Consider the following 19224-nt stretch of genomic DNA (forward strand, 5'->3'; position numbering starts at 1 on the left):
TACATGTCCACACCAGACCAATCTTTATTTCCTGCCTACAACACAGTACTTATAAACAGTTAAGAAGTACAAAGTAAGCATTACAACCTGAAGATGAAATAGCTTAGTAAAAATTAATTACCGTATTTTTCGGACTATAAGCCGCTATTTTCCCCACGTTTTGAACCCCGCGGCTTAAACAACGAAGCGGCTAATTTATGGATTTTTCCTGGGTTTTTCCCGGTTTCACAAACTTCAAGCCAAAAAACTGAGCAACATAACATTAGACCAATGAAATTTCCGAACGGAAACGAAAAAACGCACCTCACCTGTGTTCTGAGCTGCACGGCATCGGGAGAAAAACTTTCACCGGTGTTGATTTTTAAACGCACGACGATGCAAAAAGAAAAACTCCGGAGAGTAACAGTTGTGAAAGGAAGGAGGAAGACAGTGAACAATGACTTTCTTGGTCGGCTACTGTTTAGATACAAGCCGTTGTAACGCGTTGAGTCTGGGTGAAGGGAGAGCTCACTAACTCCAGTTGCAAATTAAATCTTATAAACACAGACAGGTTTCCAAAACGCGTGGTTTTTTATTTTTCTTGGCAACATCGTTATAAGGACATAATCCTCAGTCTCACACGCACACACACGCAGTAATACCGGAAGAATGCAGTGACGTGCTGTTCCCAAAATGGCGCTCTGCTCTTAAAGGAGCCACAACATATTTCACCCGTTACACCGTGTAACAGACACTCTCTTTTGGTAAAGCCTGTGTAAAGTTCATTAGTTTCAGTGTAGACTTATACACAGGTGCGGCTTATTTATGTTCAAAATAAAAATATTTGTAAAATTATATATAACGGTGCGCTTTATAGTCGGGAAATTACAGTAGGCATAAAAGTATACTAAAACAATGTGTGCTAACTTTTAATATGGTAATATAACTTGCTGCTAAGTGTTAGTGATAGAGTAGGCCATATCTGAGAACGTAAAAACATTGAAAATGTCAGTGTTTTGGATTTTAGATTTGGATTTGGATTTGGAAGGCACAAAATCAATGATGATGACAATAAACACAAATAAAAATCAGGGATGCTATGTGCTTATTTACTTATATCTCCTAATACCAGTTAATGCTATATGACACAGGCCTAGTCTAGATTGCTGCACTAATAACCATACAATAGGAGATGATCTGAAGATACAGTATGTCACAATTAACAACTAAAGCAAAGTAACTGCAAACTGTGCACTTTGAAAATATCAACTGGGGTACCTGCAGCATTTTCCAACAATACAAGTAACAACGAAACATCTTAAACCTAAAACACTCAGGAGCAGCTTATTGTGCTCCTCCTCCTGATGATGCAGGCTAGGTGAGGAAGAAATATTTACAGTTCATCCATTGTGATATCTTGCCCAGAGACATGTTCTAAATGATCAGATGCTAAAATTAAAAAATAAATAAATTTATTTTAATTTTATATTCTAAATCTGTTTGTTCCTGTAAAGATGCATACTGACAGTGTTAAAAGCTGTGGAAATAAAGCTTCAATAATTCAATTTTATTGAATTACCTCAATCCACTAAGTCAGCAATACAGCTACCTAATACAATTAATTCACAAAGAATTCTAACAAAGAATGAGCCTAGTATAGTACGTGAATAGACTCACGTGTGCCCTTTTTATGGCGGGCAAAACATAACAGCGAGAAAAAATGTTTAGTACCCAATTAACACATAAACACATAAAAAGTCCTATTAATACCACATGCCAATGAATTCCACCCTCACTCCATTTCTTTTTATGTTTTCTTTCATGCCTGGCTCTCAGCTTAGGTTATTCCATTAGTTATTAAACATAAAACAGTACATATCCTCAAAACTGAATAAATGTGAGTAAAATACACCTGAGAAATATATGCTGTATGTTGCCAGATGTTAGCAGATTTAAATTGAAGTGTGTTAATTTTCTCCTGTATACTGTGCATCAGTATGTGTGAATTCGAAAACAATATGCACTTGTACTCGTATCTTGTATAAATGAATATAATATAAATATGAAATAAAATGCATATAATCACACTAACATATTAAAACCAAGAATGCTCTGATGTAAACACAATATCACCAGAATACCAGAATATATCAAGGAAATGAAAGCAGATTGTTCAGACAAAAGAGCAAAGTACATTTGAATGTTGCCCCATGGGATTTAACTACCAGAATATTAGTCCAGACCGAGTTAGAAATCACATTTTAAAAAGTTTGCAGATTTATATCTCTTAGTACTGCAAGAGCTAATCGGTGAGAAATACTTAAATGAATGTTTCCAGGAGGCGAGGAGTTCACAGAATACACATGAATGAAACAGATGAAGGATATAATCCCTCCGAGCTAAAAAGCAGCAAATTTGATAGAGGAAACGAAAGAAAAGAAAAGAAATGAAAAAAGAGCAAGACCCTGTTCTGCAGTAGTTTTAAGTATGATCCACAGTAAAGGAAGATGAAATGGAGCAGTGATGACAAGTCATTACATACATACGAATGATTCAGTCTTATAGAGAGCAGAAAAAGAAGGCTGTGCCGGCTGATTAGAATTTGTTGATAACCATTAGAGAGGAATCAACCGTTAAAAAGATGTAGTTAGCTGTCAGTGCAAATGAATGGAACTGTAATGAAGGGTTTTTTTGTTCAATTACAGTACATCATCTCCTCTCTCGTCACAAGAGGTGATAAAATAGTTTGTTAGCAGGAGAAGAAAGAAAGCAACTCACCATTGAAGCTGACGTTGCGGATGTAACCCAGCAGTTCCTTGCCATCAATGTTGCTCATGCGAGAGCAGAGTCCCGGGCTTCCGGAGCACAGGTCTCGGTGCATGCGGTGAAGAGCATGAGCCATGGCATAAACCGCATCCATCACAAACTGCACTTTTCCTTCCTGCTCGAAGCTGGAGTCCCTGCCCACCTTCTCCAAGCCTAACAGTAAAGTAGAATACGCAGTTAGTTAAACACAATGACCAGAACACAGAGAAACAAAAAGCCACTGCACTGCAAAGCTTCTATTCTTTAGAAATATGCTGTTTATCAAAATATAGTGCAAAGAGAGTTATAGTGTAGAAAGAGGGGGGAAAAAATCCTACATCCCAAAGCACAAAAAGATACAAATTGCATATTGATATTTTTTAATATTTGAAGTATTCCCAATGTGTATTGTTATTATGCTTTTTGATAAATTTAACAGAACAGATGTTAGCATGCCAGAGTGTTTGCTTATGTGTGTGTGTGTGTGTGTGTGTGTGTGTGTGTGTGTGTGTGTGTGTGTGTGTGTGTCTTGTGAAGTTTCTTGTTTTCCATTAAGCTGATTCAATTAAGAAGATTCGGAAAATAAATGCTTGTCAATTGTTTCTAGCATAGATACAGTGTGAGATTATTGGTCTTTAAATTGTTCATTTTCTTTTAAGAGTTTGACTGAGCTGACCTACACATGCTAGCTGGAGTCTACAGTAGGAAGTGAAAAGTTCTCTGAAGTTGAGGAAATATTGTTGGTTGCTTGGTAAACCCAGCCTACTACTAATTTCTATAAATAAAAGTCAATACCAATATAAATGTATTCGCAAAATAAATATTAAACATATGGTAAGGAATAGAATAATTATACATCCAGACTCTATATTTAAGCTTAATGTTGATAACACAGAGTCAACACATTTGCTGTAAAAACACAGCAGCTTTAATGAAGAGACAAACATAAAAACTAACAATCTACCATTAATTATTGCAAATCACACATTGCCACACAGCCTTAATAGGCATTTAATATCATTTAATATATAAATACATAGATATAAAATGTTATTTTTTTATTTTTTTGCAATAACATTATTCTTTTGCTGTGGTTACTGCTGACCTTTAGACAAAACCGATTGGTCAGAAGGTGTTTCATTTTGTGTAACAGCATGGCACTGTGATTAGTTTATAATATATTATATGTTATCCTTCTACTGCAGCATTATTTCTATAGTAACAATTTACTTATAGATACCCTATATAAGGCTAATAATACATTGTTTAAAAACAACATTTCCTATCTAACAAGAGAACACATTTTACTGTTTGTGTGTCCTGAAAACAGATGTTTGGATTAGTTTGGGTAAGGACCATTAACCTTTCTGCCATGTGATACATTTCCAGACAGAGAAGTTTCAACATTTTCCATGTTATTTTTTGAGAAAAAAGAACTAGGGAATGAAAAGACTTTATAAAAGAGTGATGACAGATCTAACTTTTCTTATTTATATTTAATAAAATGAATGCTGACTATAAAACCGAAAAGTATGGTGATTTCTTTCCTTAATTCATTTAAAATTAAAATGTATTTTTTGGCAAACTGCTATGGTATAAGAGCAATAGAACACGTTGGGCATTTCTTATTGAAGCAAGCTGAATTTCTTACTCTGGCTTTACTTTATGAAAAATTATAAAGTAATTTGTTCTTTACGTCATCATAAACGAATAAAAAGTGACATCATTTAAAGTGTATTGATTGAAGAATGTGTTCTAAATGCTATTGTTAACATAATTAACATAACATTCTCCCTCTCTCTCCATGAAATTGTAAATGGCAATGGCAATAATTAGTCTTCTTTTATTGCATGAATGGCTATGGCCTACCAACAGAATGATGCAAGAGATACAAGATTTTTTCCATTATATTAGATGAGTGGTATTATGCATGACCGACAGCTTAATCAGTGAAACTAGGATCTCAATTATCCTTCACTTAGAGAACTAAATTGAATTAGACCTCACTGATACCACTGAGCATCAGCTTTGTCTCACACTGCTCCTTTCCTGGCACAGCAGATGGACATTGCTCTGTTACAGTTTGATTAGAAAATAAGATAAATGACAAATTAATTAAAGAGATCATCTTTTATGATGGGATGAATAAAGAAAAAATGGGTCTGCTTTACAGAACAGCATTGAATACATTTCCTTCGATGATGGCCCATTTTCTGACCAATTGTTTATCACAAAGGTTGAAAAGCTTGTCAGGCAGTGTAATGGCGACACAATGTACGCTGATAACATCTAATTACCGATTTAAGATTTTCTGATTAATTTGAAGATTACAGCACCTATCATGGGAGCAGGTTCAATAGGAAATAGTGTTTCACTGAAAAGCACTGATTTATTCATTCATGATTTGTAAATTATAGCAGCGCAACACAGTACTGACAAAATTCAGTAAACTAAAAGACCAAATTATGTTAATGTTATACATTTGCTTATATACTGTCTTTGAGGGGAAGAAAAGGTCAAGCAGGGTCAATGCAAAATTTCACTACAACCATTAAATTAGGCATTCGATAAATTGTTTGCTCTGAAACTGTCATATGAATCATGGTGCAAAAGGGTGTCAAGTACCCAAGTCCCTGCATCTGCATTCATCAAGATCTGTGGAGTACAGTCATTCTGAAATGACACAAAGCCTCTGCCATTATCAGGCGACAGAATGAGCAGACACTATGGCCCACTCAAAATGTACAAGAAAGAAAAATGTCCTCTTACTAATCTTAAGAACACACTTTAAAGGAGCACATATGAACAGAGAAAGAAAATAAAACATCATTGTTGCACAGCACATCACTTTGCTTCTGTTACAGAGTCGATGGGAAACAGTCTAAGCTGTTTACAAAGCCAAAACCATGCAGCAGAATTTAATTCAGGGCAGGTAGAAATCAAAACCAACAGCAAACAAGCTAATGCAAGCAAAGGAGAGTGCTCAGCAAACAAAGCAGAGATCAATACCATGAAATCCAACATAGTCAAAAGGCTAAGAAATGCACAAGGGATCACAACAGCAATGGCAAGACTTCATGAAATGATCGGGTGAGAGTCTTGGGAAAAATATCAACAGTATACACATTTAATAACATTTAACAGAAAAGAAATTGGTGTCATATTTGCTCATATCTTTCATTTTAAAGTTTGTTTAATCCAAATGTGAAAGAGATAATATTGCTAGAAAAAGAATAATAATACTGCAAGCTGCAAAGAACCATATGTTTACAGTGCGAAATTAGTTTTCACTTCGATTATCTATATCGGGGTCATGTCCATGTGTCCATGTACACGACAGTGTGGCTGCAGGCTTATATTCGCAACCAGGCAGATGTCACACCTGTTTACACTTCTGTAATTAGTTCATGCTGGGCTCCAAGTATATTTCCTATTTAGCTGGAATGAAAGCCTGCACCCACACCAGCCTGTTGCAGATGAGATTAAAGACCCCTGATCTACATCATCTACCTCAGTCGCTGTCTCATCAACTCCAATAAAAGCCGCTCACTGCATTTTTAAAAGAAGCCTCAATATTGTCCCATTATTTAACTAATCTTCATTTACACTAATCAGAGCACAGGGTCTGCCATAACACCCCTGGAGCACAGAGGGTTAAAGTTGCTCAAGGGCCCAAAAGTGGCAGTTTGGCGATAGTAGGTTTTGAACCTTGAACCTACCAACCTTCCAGTCAGTAATCCAGTGCCTTAGCCATTGAGCTACCACGTCTACCTAACTGTCCGTGGGTGCAATGGGCTGTTACCAAACTATAGTAAATTATTTCCATTTAACAGCATGATCTGAAGTAGGTTATTCCACTAATACCACATCACACTTTAAATTCAGAGTACGACATGTAGTAAAATGCTTCTTACGACTGCCCACATGTAAACATGTAAATAGAATTATAAAAGTAGAAAAGTAGAAAGTATACTAAAGTATAAAATAAGGTTAAAAATAGGTTAAAGAAATAATATAATATAATGTATATATTGCCAGAAGTCCAGTTTTAAAGTGTTACACCTTTTAACTGTATATGGTTACATTAAATGTTATGGAATGTCTCCAAGAAAAATGTAGTTATTAAAAACGTTCTCTCACCAGCCTCTCTATGTTTTTTTTCTTGACATTAATAAGACAAATAAAATTTGTCATGTTGCAAAGAAACTGAAAAGTGCAAACCCCTCTGCCCTAAACACTCTCCTGTGCCCTGAAAGTGCTGACTGTTCTAAAGCACAAATACCCAAAACTCCTTCATTAATATTAAATGTACATACTGTAACAAAAAGCTTCACCACATCTTCACCAATTTATAGATTTTTTTTTTTTTGTTAAACAATACGTTTTATTATTAGGGCTAGATTATGTGTTGTTCATCATGCACATACCTGTGTGTGAGCGGTTACTATAGAAACAGTACCACACTAATATGAACCTATTATTTATGTTAGCGCCGGAAATATTGTCATGCAGTTCCTTGAATTCCTGAATCCACACCTTCTAAACTATCAAACATTAAGAAATCAACACACTGTTGTATAAATCAGAAAACAATGGAAAAATTGTACTACATTTTGGTAAATAATATACAGTGCCCTCCACAATTATTGGCACCCCTGTTTAAGATGTGGTCGTGGACTTCTAAAAATTCTCCTTTTTTTTAAAACAACATAGAACCCAAATGCAAAAAAAGAGAAAAATCCAACCTTTCATTTAAGTACATAACTTTGGTGGTAAAAAAAATCATACATTTAGAAAAAAAAAAAAAACTTGAAATCATGTGTCCCACAATTATTGGCACCCCTAACAATTCCTCTGAAACATTTAATTTTTTTTTTTTTTTTTAATTTTTTTTTCTGTAGTTGCTAAGGTTGGTCAGGGTAACTAGGGACTTTTAATTAGTAATTCATGATTTCCTGTTTCCCTGGGGTATAAATATGACGTGACACAGAGGCCTAATTCTCTTACCCATTTGTCAACATGGCAAAGACAAGAGAACACACCATTCAAGTAAGGCAGATGTGTGTCGACCTTCATAAGTCAGGCAATGGCTACAAGAAAATAGCCACTCGCCTTAACTTGCCGGTATCTACAGTCAGAGGAATCATTAAGAAGTTTAAAACAACTGGAACAGTGACAAACAAGGCTGGAAGAGGTCCCAAGTTTATCTTGTCACACCGCACAGTGAGGAGGATGGTAAGAGAAGTAACAAAATTTCCCAAGCTCACCGTCACAGAATTGCATCAAAGAGTGGCATCTTGGGGTCACAGAGTCTCCAAAACAACCATCAGACGCTCTCTACATGCCAACAAGCTGTTTGGGAGGCATGCAAGGAAAAAGCCTTTTCTCACTAACACTCACAAACGTAAACGTCTGGAGTTTGCTAAGCGGTACTGGGACTTCAACTGGGATCGTGTGCTTTGGTCAGATGAGACTAAGATTGAGCTTTTTGGCAACAAACACTCTAAGTAGGTCTGGCGTAAAACAAAAGATGAGTATGCCGAAAAGCACCTCATGCCCACCGTGAAGTATGGTGGAGGATCTGTGATGCTGTGGGCCTGTTTCTCTTCCAAAGGCCCTGGGAACCTTGTTAGGGTGCATGGCATTATGAACGCTTTGAAGTACCAGGATATTTTAAATAAAAACCTGATGGCCTCTGCCAGAAAGCTGAAGATGGGTCGTCATTGGGTCTTTCAGCAGGATAATGATCCAAAACATGTGGCAAAATCTACACAAAAGTGGTTCAGCAGTCACAAACTCAAGGTCCTCCCATGGCCATCTCAGTCCCCAGACCTCAACCCAATCGAAAACCTGTGGGGCGAGCTAAAGAGAAGAGTGCATAAGAGAGGACCCAGGACACTGGATGATCTAGAAAGATTGTGCAAAGAAGAATGGTCAAAAATCCCTCTCTCTGTGTTCTCCAATCTTGTGAAATGTTATAGGAGAAGATTAAGTGCTGTCTTGTTGGCAAAAGGAGGTTGTACAAAGTATTAACATCAGGGGTGCCAATAATTGTGGCACACATGATTTCAAGTTTTTTTTTTTTTTCTAAATGTGTGATTTTTTTACCACCAAAGTAATGTACTTAAATAAAGGTTGGATTTTCTCTTTTTGCATTTGGGTTCTATGTTGTTTTAAAAAAAAGGAGAATTTTTAGAAGTCCACGACCACATCTTAAACAGCGGTGCCAATAATTGTGGAGGGCACTGTATATATCAGACACTATGGGCCTCAGTTAGCATGTTGAATGTAAAAGTTCATGACAGCACAATTTTTAAAAGACTGAACAAATATGGTTTGTTTGGAAGGTTTGTCAGGAGATATCTTCTGCTTTCTAGAAAGAAAATAGCAACACAACTTAGGTTTATAATGTTGCATTTGACCAATCCACAAGCGCTCTGGAACAAATGTTCTTTAGAGGATAAGACCAAATGGAAGATACTTGGCCATAATATACATCCCAAAACCCTAAACCAGCATATCAGAACAAACACCTAATACCTAATACAGTCATTGAGTTGGCCACACACTCCTCTGTAAACCAAAGTATCCTAGGGTCAAATATGAGGCCACCTCTCTGACAGCTAATGCCTTGCCCAAAATTGGGTTTTGCAACAGGACAATGATCCCAAGCACACTAGCAATGGCTCAGTCAAAGTCCAGACCTCAACCTGACTGCATGATGTGGTGGGACCTTAAGAGACCTGTTCATAAATAAATGCCTGCAAACCTTTAATGAACTGATGCAACATTGCAAAAACAAGTGATCCAAAATTATTTTACAATGATATGACTTGATGAGAGAAAGTCTTTTAAAAAAAGGATGACTTCAAGTTATTGCTGCTAAAATCAGTTTTGCAAGTTATTGAATAATAAGGTGTACTTAATTTTTCACTCATGGTTTCTTTATTTAGGCTTGATTTTTGTAAAAGCAAATGAAGACACAATGATATTTAAAATGATGATTATATTTTTTGCTTTTACATACAAGTTTCTAATGGAATGATTTTTAACTATTAAATTAGAAGCAATCAGTTGTAGTTTTTGAATTTGATGCAAAACCAGACAGCAGGGGATGAACCTCTGGACGTGACAGCGGCAACAATTTCAAAACCAAACATTTAGTCTTCTAAATAGAAAACACTAGTTTTAGGTTTCAACACTGAAAACTAAAAAACTGTTGCTCAGCATAATTCTTGGACAGGGAACATTTCAACAGCTTGGTATGTCTGTGCAAAAGGGCATCATATAATAGACTGCTGAGGCACTGTTGTGTTGACAGAAACAATGTTAATCAGGGGAAACTGGTTGACATATTGTGTTTACTGCCTGTTTGGCTCCAGTTTATGGATCTTAACAATGTCTGTCAAACCAAAGAATCCATTCATGGTCTCTCGAGTATGTCACTGACTCATTTGGGCAGACTTAGATTTGTTAGCTTGAACTCTTGCCAATGCTGATCGTGATGCCTCTCACACAGGCAGCCTTACCTAACTCAGGAATGCACTAGCTGACAATTCCTCTGAGTTCTCTTAATGACTTCCTCATCGCCTGCATTAAGAAATTAAATATTTACGGTAGCCATAAACAAACAAGTGCTCAATTATGAAAATGAGTGGCTGGTAATGCCTCGGGTTTAGAAGTGTTACTGTGATGCCTATAGTACGGGATACAGGTGGAGGATGCTGTATTCGGTATATCCATGTGTAAATGTGTAAATTACCAGGCAATGCAAATAGACCAAAAATGGTAATATTAAACTGTTTCCTAGAACTAAGGAAAGAAAAGAAAAAAAAATAACAGGACAGTAAAATATTTCTGCAGCAAGATGCACATTGCAGCACACATTTGTTCGACATTACTTGAAGGCAGAAATACTCTCTCATCAAGACTCTATTATAAGGAGACTCTGATAAAATGATACATTATATTGCTGAAGTGTGATTGTATCAGTCTGGAATAACACGTATCATCATTCTAGTTAAAAATGCAGAATATGAATGCAATGATTACACATGAATAATGTTTCTCAGGTTAGTAAACAGTGCAAATGTAAACATTTTGCTCATTCCTCTCTCTATATTGAATCATTACTGCAGAACAGGGGCGTTAGGAGAACAGGTGTTTCAGTCACTGTTCCAATTGACAGCATACATCCATTTCTGCATGGCTCAGTGTCTTGTGATCATACTAAGAGAGGCAGAAAGTAGAGAGCGAGCCATCAAATTCAGCTGAAACTGAGAGAAGGCACTGAACAAAAGATTGTGCAATATTTATAGCAATTTTGTTATTTCCCCAAAAAGCATGGCTAGCTGTGTGCTTGACGAAATGCCTGAGAGTGCCCTCCACTTAGCAGTCATCTTTGGCTCGCTAACAGTCCTTCCCTTGACACCCATTTTGCTCTCAAATAAAGGGCACAGAGCCATTAGAGGAAAGGCTAGTGGCCAGGACCAGAGTAAAAAACACCACCGACAACAGGCAAGGCTTTTGTTTAGATGCCTATTGATATGGAAATGTTGTGAATCAGACTCACTCTGGGAAAAAAACAGAAGAACAAAAAAAATGTTGCACTAAATGGGTCACATATGCCAACAGCCAGTGCAAACCTTCATGTAAATGTAAAAACTTTTCAGAGAATGTGTACAAATATTTATGGCCATTAGCCTCAATGTGAAAACACAGAGTTAATGTCTTTTCAATAAAAGGCTACTCTGCAGTGAAATAATAATGCTCAGTGGTGCATAAATCTCCAATCAAATATTTATAAGCCCTGTCCAACCGTGCCTCTAGTGTATTGTCTCTCAGACAGAATATGAATAGAAATAGCCATTTGTCCACTTTTTTATGAAGCAAGGCCATAGCCTCTGGCATTTTCTAAGTCTATGTATGTTGTCTGCTCAATTACTGTGATGCATATACTTTAAGAGATCCGCTACAGGTCACTATTAGAAAATATCCACTCGACTGACTTAATGGAAAACTACTTTGCTGACCTCACCTTACAGCAGGAGTTGTGGTGCTGCTAGACAGGAAATAAGTGTTACTGACAAAGCAGAAGCAAATATCGAATGTTTTAATTACGTGATGGCAGGAAGCACAACATTTTATGTACAGCTTTATATTTTACTTTCTGTATTTTTAGTATGTTTATTTTTTTGCTAAATTATCCTTATCGTTACCCTATGTTAATTCTCTGAGCAAAGTCTGCCTAACTTCATAGCAGTCCGATACAAATCGATAAAAGCAAGGAAGTATGTCTGCCTCATTTTTTGGGTTAAAAGTAAAACATTTTGGTGTCAGATGTTCCCAGGAATATGTATGCAGATTAACCCAAATTTACTCATGCCTGTCAGTAAGCATCTACTGTGCAGCAAAGAAATCTAAGATGACTTTTCATTTCTTGCTCTATAACAGGAAATAAGTTTAATACTTGACCTAAATTAAGTAATGTACACACATGAGGATATTAAAAATAATATTTCCACCACACAAGTAAGCACAAGAATGAGCCTTATTCATTTCTAATAATTATTTGCTTGTGACCTCACTCTACTTATTTTTGCTAAGTGCCAGTTTGCGTGAATGATTTTTTACTCAGTGAGGTTTCACCAAAAACTTCACTCTGGTATGTGGCCAAAGACCCCAACCACCTGAATGGACAGATTACAGGGTTTGAGAAAACTGACTGTAGGAAAGAATTTTGCAAGTACATTCGCAAGTACCTTTATTAAAAACTTGGCACACAAAATGAAGTTTCCTTCAAAACACAATGTCTTAAACAATAGTTGAAATGTGTAATACTATATTTCAGGCTTTTCCTCATATAATTTTAATAAGTGCACAGACTGCTGTAATCCACAGAACTTGCCCATAGTCAAGGATTTTATGGCAAATAGCCTGCTCAATCTAGATATAAAATTATTTGTCATTGACCTTCAATAGGAATTCTTAGAGGGAAAATGTATTCTAGGTAAACCTTTAATATTTATATATCAAATAACATTGACTCCAAACTTTCCAGTTTTTACACTGCTGATCTCTTAGTCTTTATTTTGCATCTCTGATTTTTTTGGCTTCACGTCTTGCACTAAATAAAGCCTAATTAATGTATTTCATCTTCAAACACTGCAGCTGACACTGAGGTTTTTCAAGGCTCCTGCTTGTACAGTTTTTCTGCAGTCATTCAGGAGTACCTGCTGTGCTGCAAGCCCCAGGCTGCCCATATTACTGCTGTGTTATTAACTTTGTGTCATGGGGTTATACCTGCTCCTGCATGCAAACCATATCACTGCTCCCTGTTATTCAGAACATCTCATATATTGTGCAAACCAGTACAGTATCTCAGTCCACTGGCCTCTGCTTTAACTATTTGCACGAAAATTAATAATAAAGTTACAGTTTCTTGTCATGCAGAACCCAGTTATCCCAGTAAATTTAAGAGAAATTATAATCCTTAATAACAGAGAGAATAAAATCAAATAAAATTTAAATCTAATCTATAAGTCATTCTGAGCAAATCGAAGTGGAGATTTAGAGCCTAATGTGTCACAGCTTGTTTCATCGCATTCATTACTGAATGGCAGGCAGCAAATAAAGCTTAAGTGAACGAAGAGCAGATGTTCATACTCTGTGCACACCCAGGTATAAGCCATATGACAGTTCATTTGGGAGCTTTTTTCTCTCATCATTAGGCTGACACCTCTTATAAGATTTGCCCTATTTGCCAGCGCCTGGTATATACCAAATGTAAACTGAAATGCTGAGTGCAATTTAATGAATGCAATACTAAAGCACAAAACACACTTCCTGTGAAATTCGGCTCTGTGGTTTAGCTCTGGAAACACATACCAACATCAGACATTCCAATAACATCAATTTTCATATATTTGGGGTACTTAGAATGATAACTGGCACAGACGCACACAAATTTATATGCAACACACCTACACCACATACACAGTGATGTAAACCCAAGCACAAGCAAGTCACAAGTGTTGAACAGATGTTCAGAGGCTTTCTTTCGCTAATCTCTCTCTCTCTCTCTCTCTCTCTCTCTCTCTCTCTCTCTCTCTCTCTCTCCCACACACACACACACACACACACACACACACACACAAACATTCTCTGGGTCTCACTATCTCTCTCAGGTAGTGATGAACCAGAGGTCTTGCTGAATCAGCTCTCTATCCTGCTGCGCGATTACTCCCCAGACCCAGACAGCCTCTGATAAAAATGAATTTACCCAGTTCTCCCAAAACTCAATCTCGACCCGATAATACAATCAGTTTGATCCACTGCTGTCTTCATTTTGCAGAGGCTTCAAGAAGTGTTCGAATAAATATTCCCTACTAGTTACTAATCAAATAAGTTGACTGTGTCGTTTCAGGTTGGCATACTTTACCTTGTTGACATACATTTTTTTATCTAGTTGCTTAACATGTCTGGGACATTTGCTAAAAGTAGCTGTTTCCTGAAGGAAAAAAAATCCCTGAATCAGCTAGGATTATTTTCTTTTGTAGACTTGAGAAGTCTGTACTCAGCACATTGTAGCTCTCTGCAGAGAACTGCTCAATGTATCGAAGCCTTTGTTTTGTGTGCGTGCATGTGAATGTGCACTGCTGCTGTATAGACTTAGCCAGACTGAATTTCCCACTGTTCGTTTTTTTGTTACATGACAAAAGAACATCTTTTTTTCCCACACTTTAATGATCTCCTCCCACTCACCTCCTTTAAAGAAAAGAAGATAATAATCAGAGTATCCGTCTGTGTGCTACTGACAGACGCATCTCTCTGCAATGAAGTATTCTGAGCGTGTAGTTTGGAGCGAGAAATAGCGATAGAGCAATGAGAGAGAGAGAGAGAGAGAGAGAGAGAGAGAGAGAGAGAGAGAGAGAAACAAGGACAGCCAGGGACTGGTGTGCTACAGTTACAGCTATGTAATTATTCTTGTTATGTCAAATAACCATGCCAGAACAATAACCACACAATCACAAAAGAGCCCCGGACATTCATTGCTCTCTGCAGCGCTACTGATGCAAAAAGAAGAACAGGGGAGCAAGAGAAAGCAAGCAATTCACGCATATAAAGAGGGGAGAGCTCACTCTTCTGCCTGATGTGTACACTGAGCTGCAGTATTTCCTTATTTAAACGGCAAGGACTAAAAAACATTTTTTTCCCCTTTCAAACCTTTTGTCTGCAAAAAACATACATTGGTGGCTCCTGTTTCTGTTTTTAATGCTAATTTCTTAAAAAAACAAATACAATCAGTCAGTGTGACTGAACACTGAAAACCACGGTAAAGTAGAGTCTCATCTGCACAGACCTAGCAAATCTTAGCCACCTCAATAGCAGAGAATATGTAACCAATGTGAAGAAATAACAATCCTTAACAGAATTGAATGCAATATAACAAAACAGCAAACCAATATTCAAAAACAGCACCATCTTAAATCTAGTTATACCATTTAGAGGAACACAAAGAGTCCTTTACATTGTCAGCACAGTACATCCTCACCTGTCACCCTCACACAGAAGTCTGTAACGCACACACAAACACGTGCGCACAGACGCACATACAGATTTGTCTTACTATCGTTGACATAGTTATTAATGCAGAAAATTAATGAGATGCCAACACATATGTCTGAACTCTTTAATCAACCTTCAGTTAAATAAAACTTTCTGGCTTTCATGCATGAATTATTACAAAATGAATGTCGACCCATTAGATACAGTATATTCTTATTACTCTCATTTGATTCTGTACTTTTTTGTAAATATTATTTATTACAAAGGGACTCTATAAGAATACCAGGGGTTTAAATAAATGTAAAAATAATGTACCTGGGGAAAAAAAAACTTGTTCTAAAATCTTTTCTTTTGATGACCAGAATAACAAAAAAATTTTTTTAGAAAGGTTTTTAAAAGTTTAGGCGTTTAGTGTAGTGTTCTAGAATGTTGTCTAATGAAGAAGGCCCATAGTCCAGAGGACAAGAGAAAAATCTGAATAATGATGTATATTACTTTAATAATCTCAACTGATGCTTTAAGCAAGTAAACTTTCAGCGAGAAAGGTTTAAATAAAGCTAGAGCTACTGTTAGGAGGGGGAAAAAGTGCATGTGTGGATCAGCCAAATGTTCCCACAAGGTCAAAACTGTCAGATATTCCTATCCTCGTGGTGACACTTGCTTCTCACAAAGATAAAAACATGCCCATACACCCACACAGACACACACACACACACACACACACACACACACACACACACACACACACACACACACACACACACACAGTTGTTTGATCAACTGATATATTTATTTCTTCTTCATTTTACTTCATCTTTTTCTCCTTTTGCCTTTTCTTCTTTGTGTTGTATAAGTATTTGTTTTATTCTTGTTAGTTGTAGCTGTAGCTGTGTTTTCTTGTTTGCTTATTTTCATTTGTTCACACATTAATACAAGTATAATTCAAAACAATAAAAATGTAAAAGGATGCGAATGTAAAAAGAATGCACTTAGATAAATTCTAGTTTACCTTTGAGAACAAATCTGAGCTAAAGACAGTTCTACTATAATGTGACATTTCGTCTACAATATAGAGGAGGTATGGAGGAGAATGTGTTCTGCTGGGTTCAGAGTGTTCTCTTTTTGCTTTTAGGATTACTCACTCCCTAATTCTAGTTTATTTTTGCCTGCATCTGTTTTTCTGTCCTGTATTGAACTGCTTATTGCAGTCCATCTACCAGACACTATTTTTCTAGCTAAATTTTTTGCACACACTGAGATAATAGACGAAAGGAATGGACACCAACAATGGCTTATCTACTCATTGATAAGACAGATGGCTACAAGGTTTGCAAAACTCTGCTGGCAACTTGAGGTGCATAAACTGAAAGCAGTTCGATTTCAGTTTGATGGATTCCTGCTTTAATACCGCTCCCTGTGTTTGCTGTGAACTATTGAGCTACAGCTGAGATACAGCTATTAGACTAAGTATATTGACATATTCAGACAGCATTCGTGATCCTGGAGACTTTTTGTTGTGTTGAGGCTATGCAGGGTTTTTTTGTTTGTTTATTTTGATTATTTAATTTTTTTTGTTCTTTTCTTTCACAGAAGGCTATGAGAACATATTGTCCAAACAGTGCTATATACTTTTTAATGATGGCTGAAATTGAACTCCTGCCACTCAAACAAATAGTCTTATAAATTCATAGCAGATCGAAGTTTTTGTGTAATGTAAGATGGAAAAATGATGCAGACAAAAGCCTGCAATTACAGAGTGACTAAGCCTGGAAAAAAAGAAATAATTATTTATGTACTCATTAGAGTCACTGGAGCAGTGCTTAGTCTAGTTCAGTCAAATCTCAGTGTGATGAACTTTCCTACCCTGAAGGATTCGCACAAAGAGGAAGAAATCTTCTAATCAATATTCACTTTAATAAGACAGAAGGCAAAGGAAACAGTCTGCTCTTACCCGTACACTTCTTAGGGCTGCCGGGACGCTTGCCATGCATTCCCAATTTACATCCAAAGTTTTCCTCCCAGAATTCAGCAAACCAAACATTCCTCCTGTTGTTAGACAAACTGCGACTTCTGAAATACCTGTCAAAAGCTTGGGAAGAGTGTGATGGATACCCGAACAAATGAAGAATAAACAATTTAGAAATAACAGACACTAAAAGAAGTACTGCCCATTAAAAACCTGATATTCACTTACATTGACATTCAATGACATTCATTACTCATCTTGTAATCACAAACGTGCATCTTGCAACTAGTTAAAAATAAAAAATGTATCTAGAAGGTTTACAATGGTTTTAGTCGTAGTTCATCAAGGTCATAACTTCTATTTTCACAATGAATCCGAAATTATTGTACCTTCCACTGATGCTCTTTTAGGCAGAATAGTAATGGCCCCCTCTGCCACTTTCTCCTGTTGATGTACAGGGGTGATCTTCGAGCCCCAGCTGTCTGAGCCCACCCAGAGAAAGTGATTTGTCTGATTGTTTCGCTTAGCAGCATCAAGAACACGTCTGAAAAGTAGAAAACACTAACGTTAACATTTTATCTAAAAACACACTCAAGAACTACATTTATTACTGATCCAGGAATATACTAATTTGTTGGAAAACAAGTTTATTTGTTTATCCATTCATCTTCATGTTTTAAAGGCTCACTGGATTGAGACCCTATATAGTGAGGCAGAAATACACCCTGAAAAAGCCTGTACATTTCAGGGCACCATTTACACACACACACACACACACACACACACACACACACACACACACACACACACACACACACACACACACACCAGGGGCAATTAGCAGCATGTTTTATATGAATCTCTAGGGGAAATTACCAGCATGTTTTATGGAAAGAAAACTGGAGAACCAATAGAGACTCTGGAGCAGGAATAAGGCAATGATACCCACTGCACCACCATGCTGATTATTCAAGAATACATATATACTTGCAATATCAAGAACTATCTCTTTTTTTAATATTACAATTATTCAATTCATGATTAGATTTTTTTTGTAATAAAGTATTCCTTCACATATGGTACATCCATACTTGGGTCATTTAAAGATGACATTTTTTAATTAAGATTTCAAAATACTGAGTCCACCTGGGATTGCATTAACCAAAGCCGGATTGAAAGAAGAGGAAAACTATAACTGAGAGGTGTACCTGATGTCATCCTCATTTGCAAACATGATAATAGCACGAGCATTGGGAGTCTCAAGCAGGCGCGAGAGGATCTTGTCAAACTCTCCATGTCTGGGTTCTCTGGGGATCTTTAGAGATTGTGCAATGCACACACCACCTGAGGGAGAAAGAGACAGGGGAGGTAGGAGGAGAGGGGAAGAGTGAAGAGAGAGAGAGCGAGAGAGAGAGAGAGAGAGAGAGAGAGAGAGAGAGAGAGAGAGAGAGAGAATAAAAAGATTGGGTAAATGAGAGAGAATGATGTGCACAGGAAAGTGAGGGTGGAGGCAGACAGGAGGTTGTGAGGGAGAGTAGGAGGAATAGAGGAGGGGAGATAATGGAATGTTGAGAATGAAATTGTGTAAGATGAGAGGCGTAGAGAGTGACAGCCATAGACAGAAAGAAAGGATGAAAGAGATATAGAAATGGGGACAGAGAAAGACAAAGAGACAGGAAGGAGACAGGAAGGAAAAGAGAGCAAGAGAGAGAAAAGAGGAGAGGGACAACCTCAAAGTCTGATTCCATTAACAAGGACACCAGGCAATCCAAATTAGATACAGAGAGAGATGAACAAACAAATTCGGTGTTATCTTTGCTATCCAGAATAAATGTGTTTAGATAAAAAAAACATCTGAAATGCCACCTTGCCCAAGGTGTTTGAGAACATAACATTTTTAACTCCTA

General features: G+C 37.0%; 1 protein-coding gene across 1 annotated transcript in view; it reads right to left on the bottom strand.

Annotated features, from left to right (window-relative positions):
• The window catches only part of grm8b (glutamate receptor, metabotropic 8b), a 127043-nt gene that overhangs the window by 22498 nt on the left and 85321 nt on the right, over window positions 1-19224 (bottom strand). Inside the window, exons 4-7 of the mRNA XM_046858990.1 lie at window positions 18526-18661; window positions 17707-17861; window positions 17303-17440; window positions 2758-2958 (exon numbers count right to left, since the gene is read on the bottom strand). Of these exons, the coding sequence (XP_046714946.1) occupies window positions 2758-2958; window positions 17303-17440; window positions 17707-17861; window positions 18526-18661 (630 nt within the window). The remainder of the gene's footprint in view (window positions 1-2757; window positions 2959-17302; window positions 17441-17706; window positions 17862-18525; window positions 18662-19224) is intronic.

This window comes from Silurus meridionalis, chromosome 10 (assembly GCF_014805685.1).
Source record: "Silurus meridionalis isolate SWU-2019-XX chromosome 10, ASM1480568v1, whole genome shotgun sequence".
In the NCBI taxonomy this organism is placed as follows: domain Eukaryota; kingdom Metazoa; phylum Chordata; class Actinopteri; order Siluriformes; family Siluridae; genus Silurus; species Silurus meridionalis.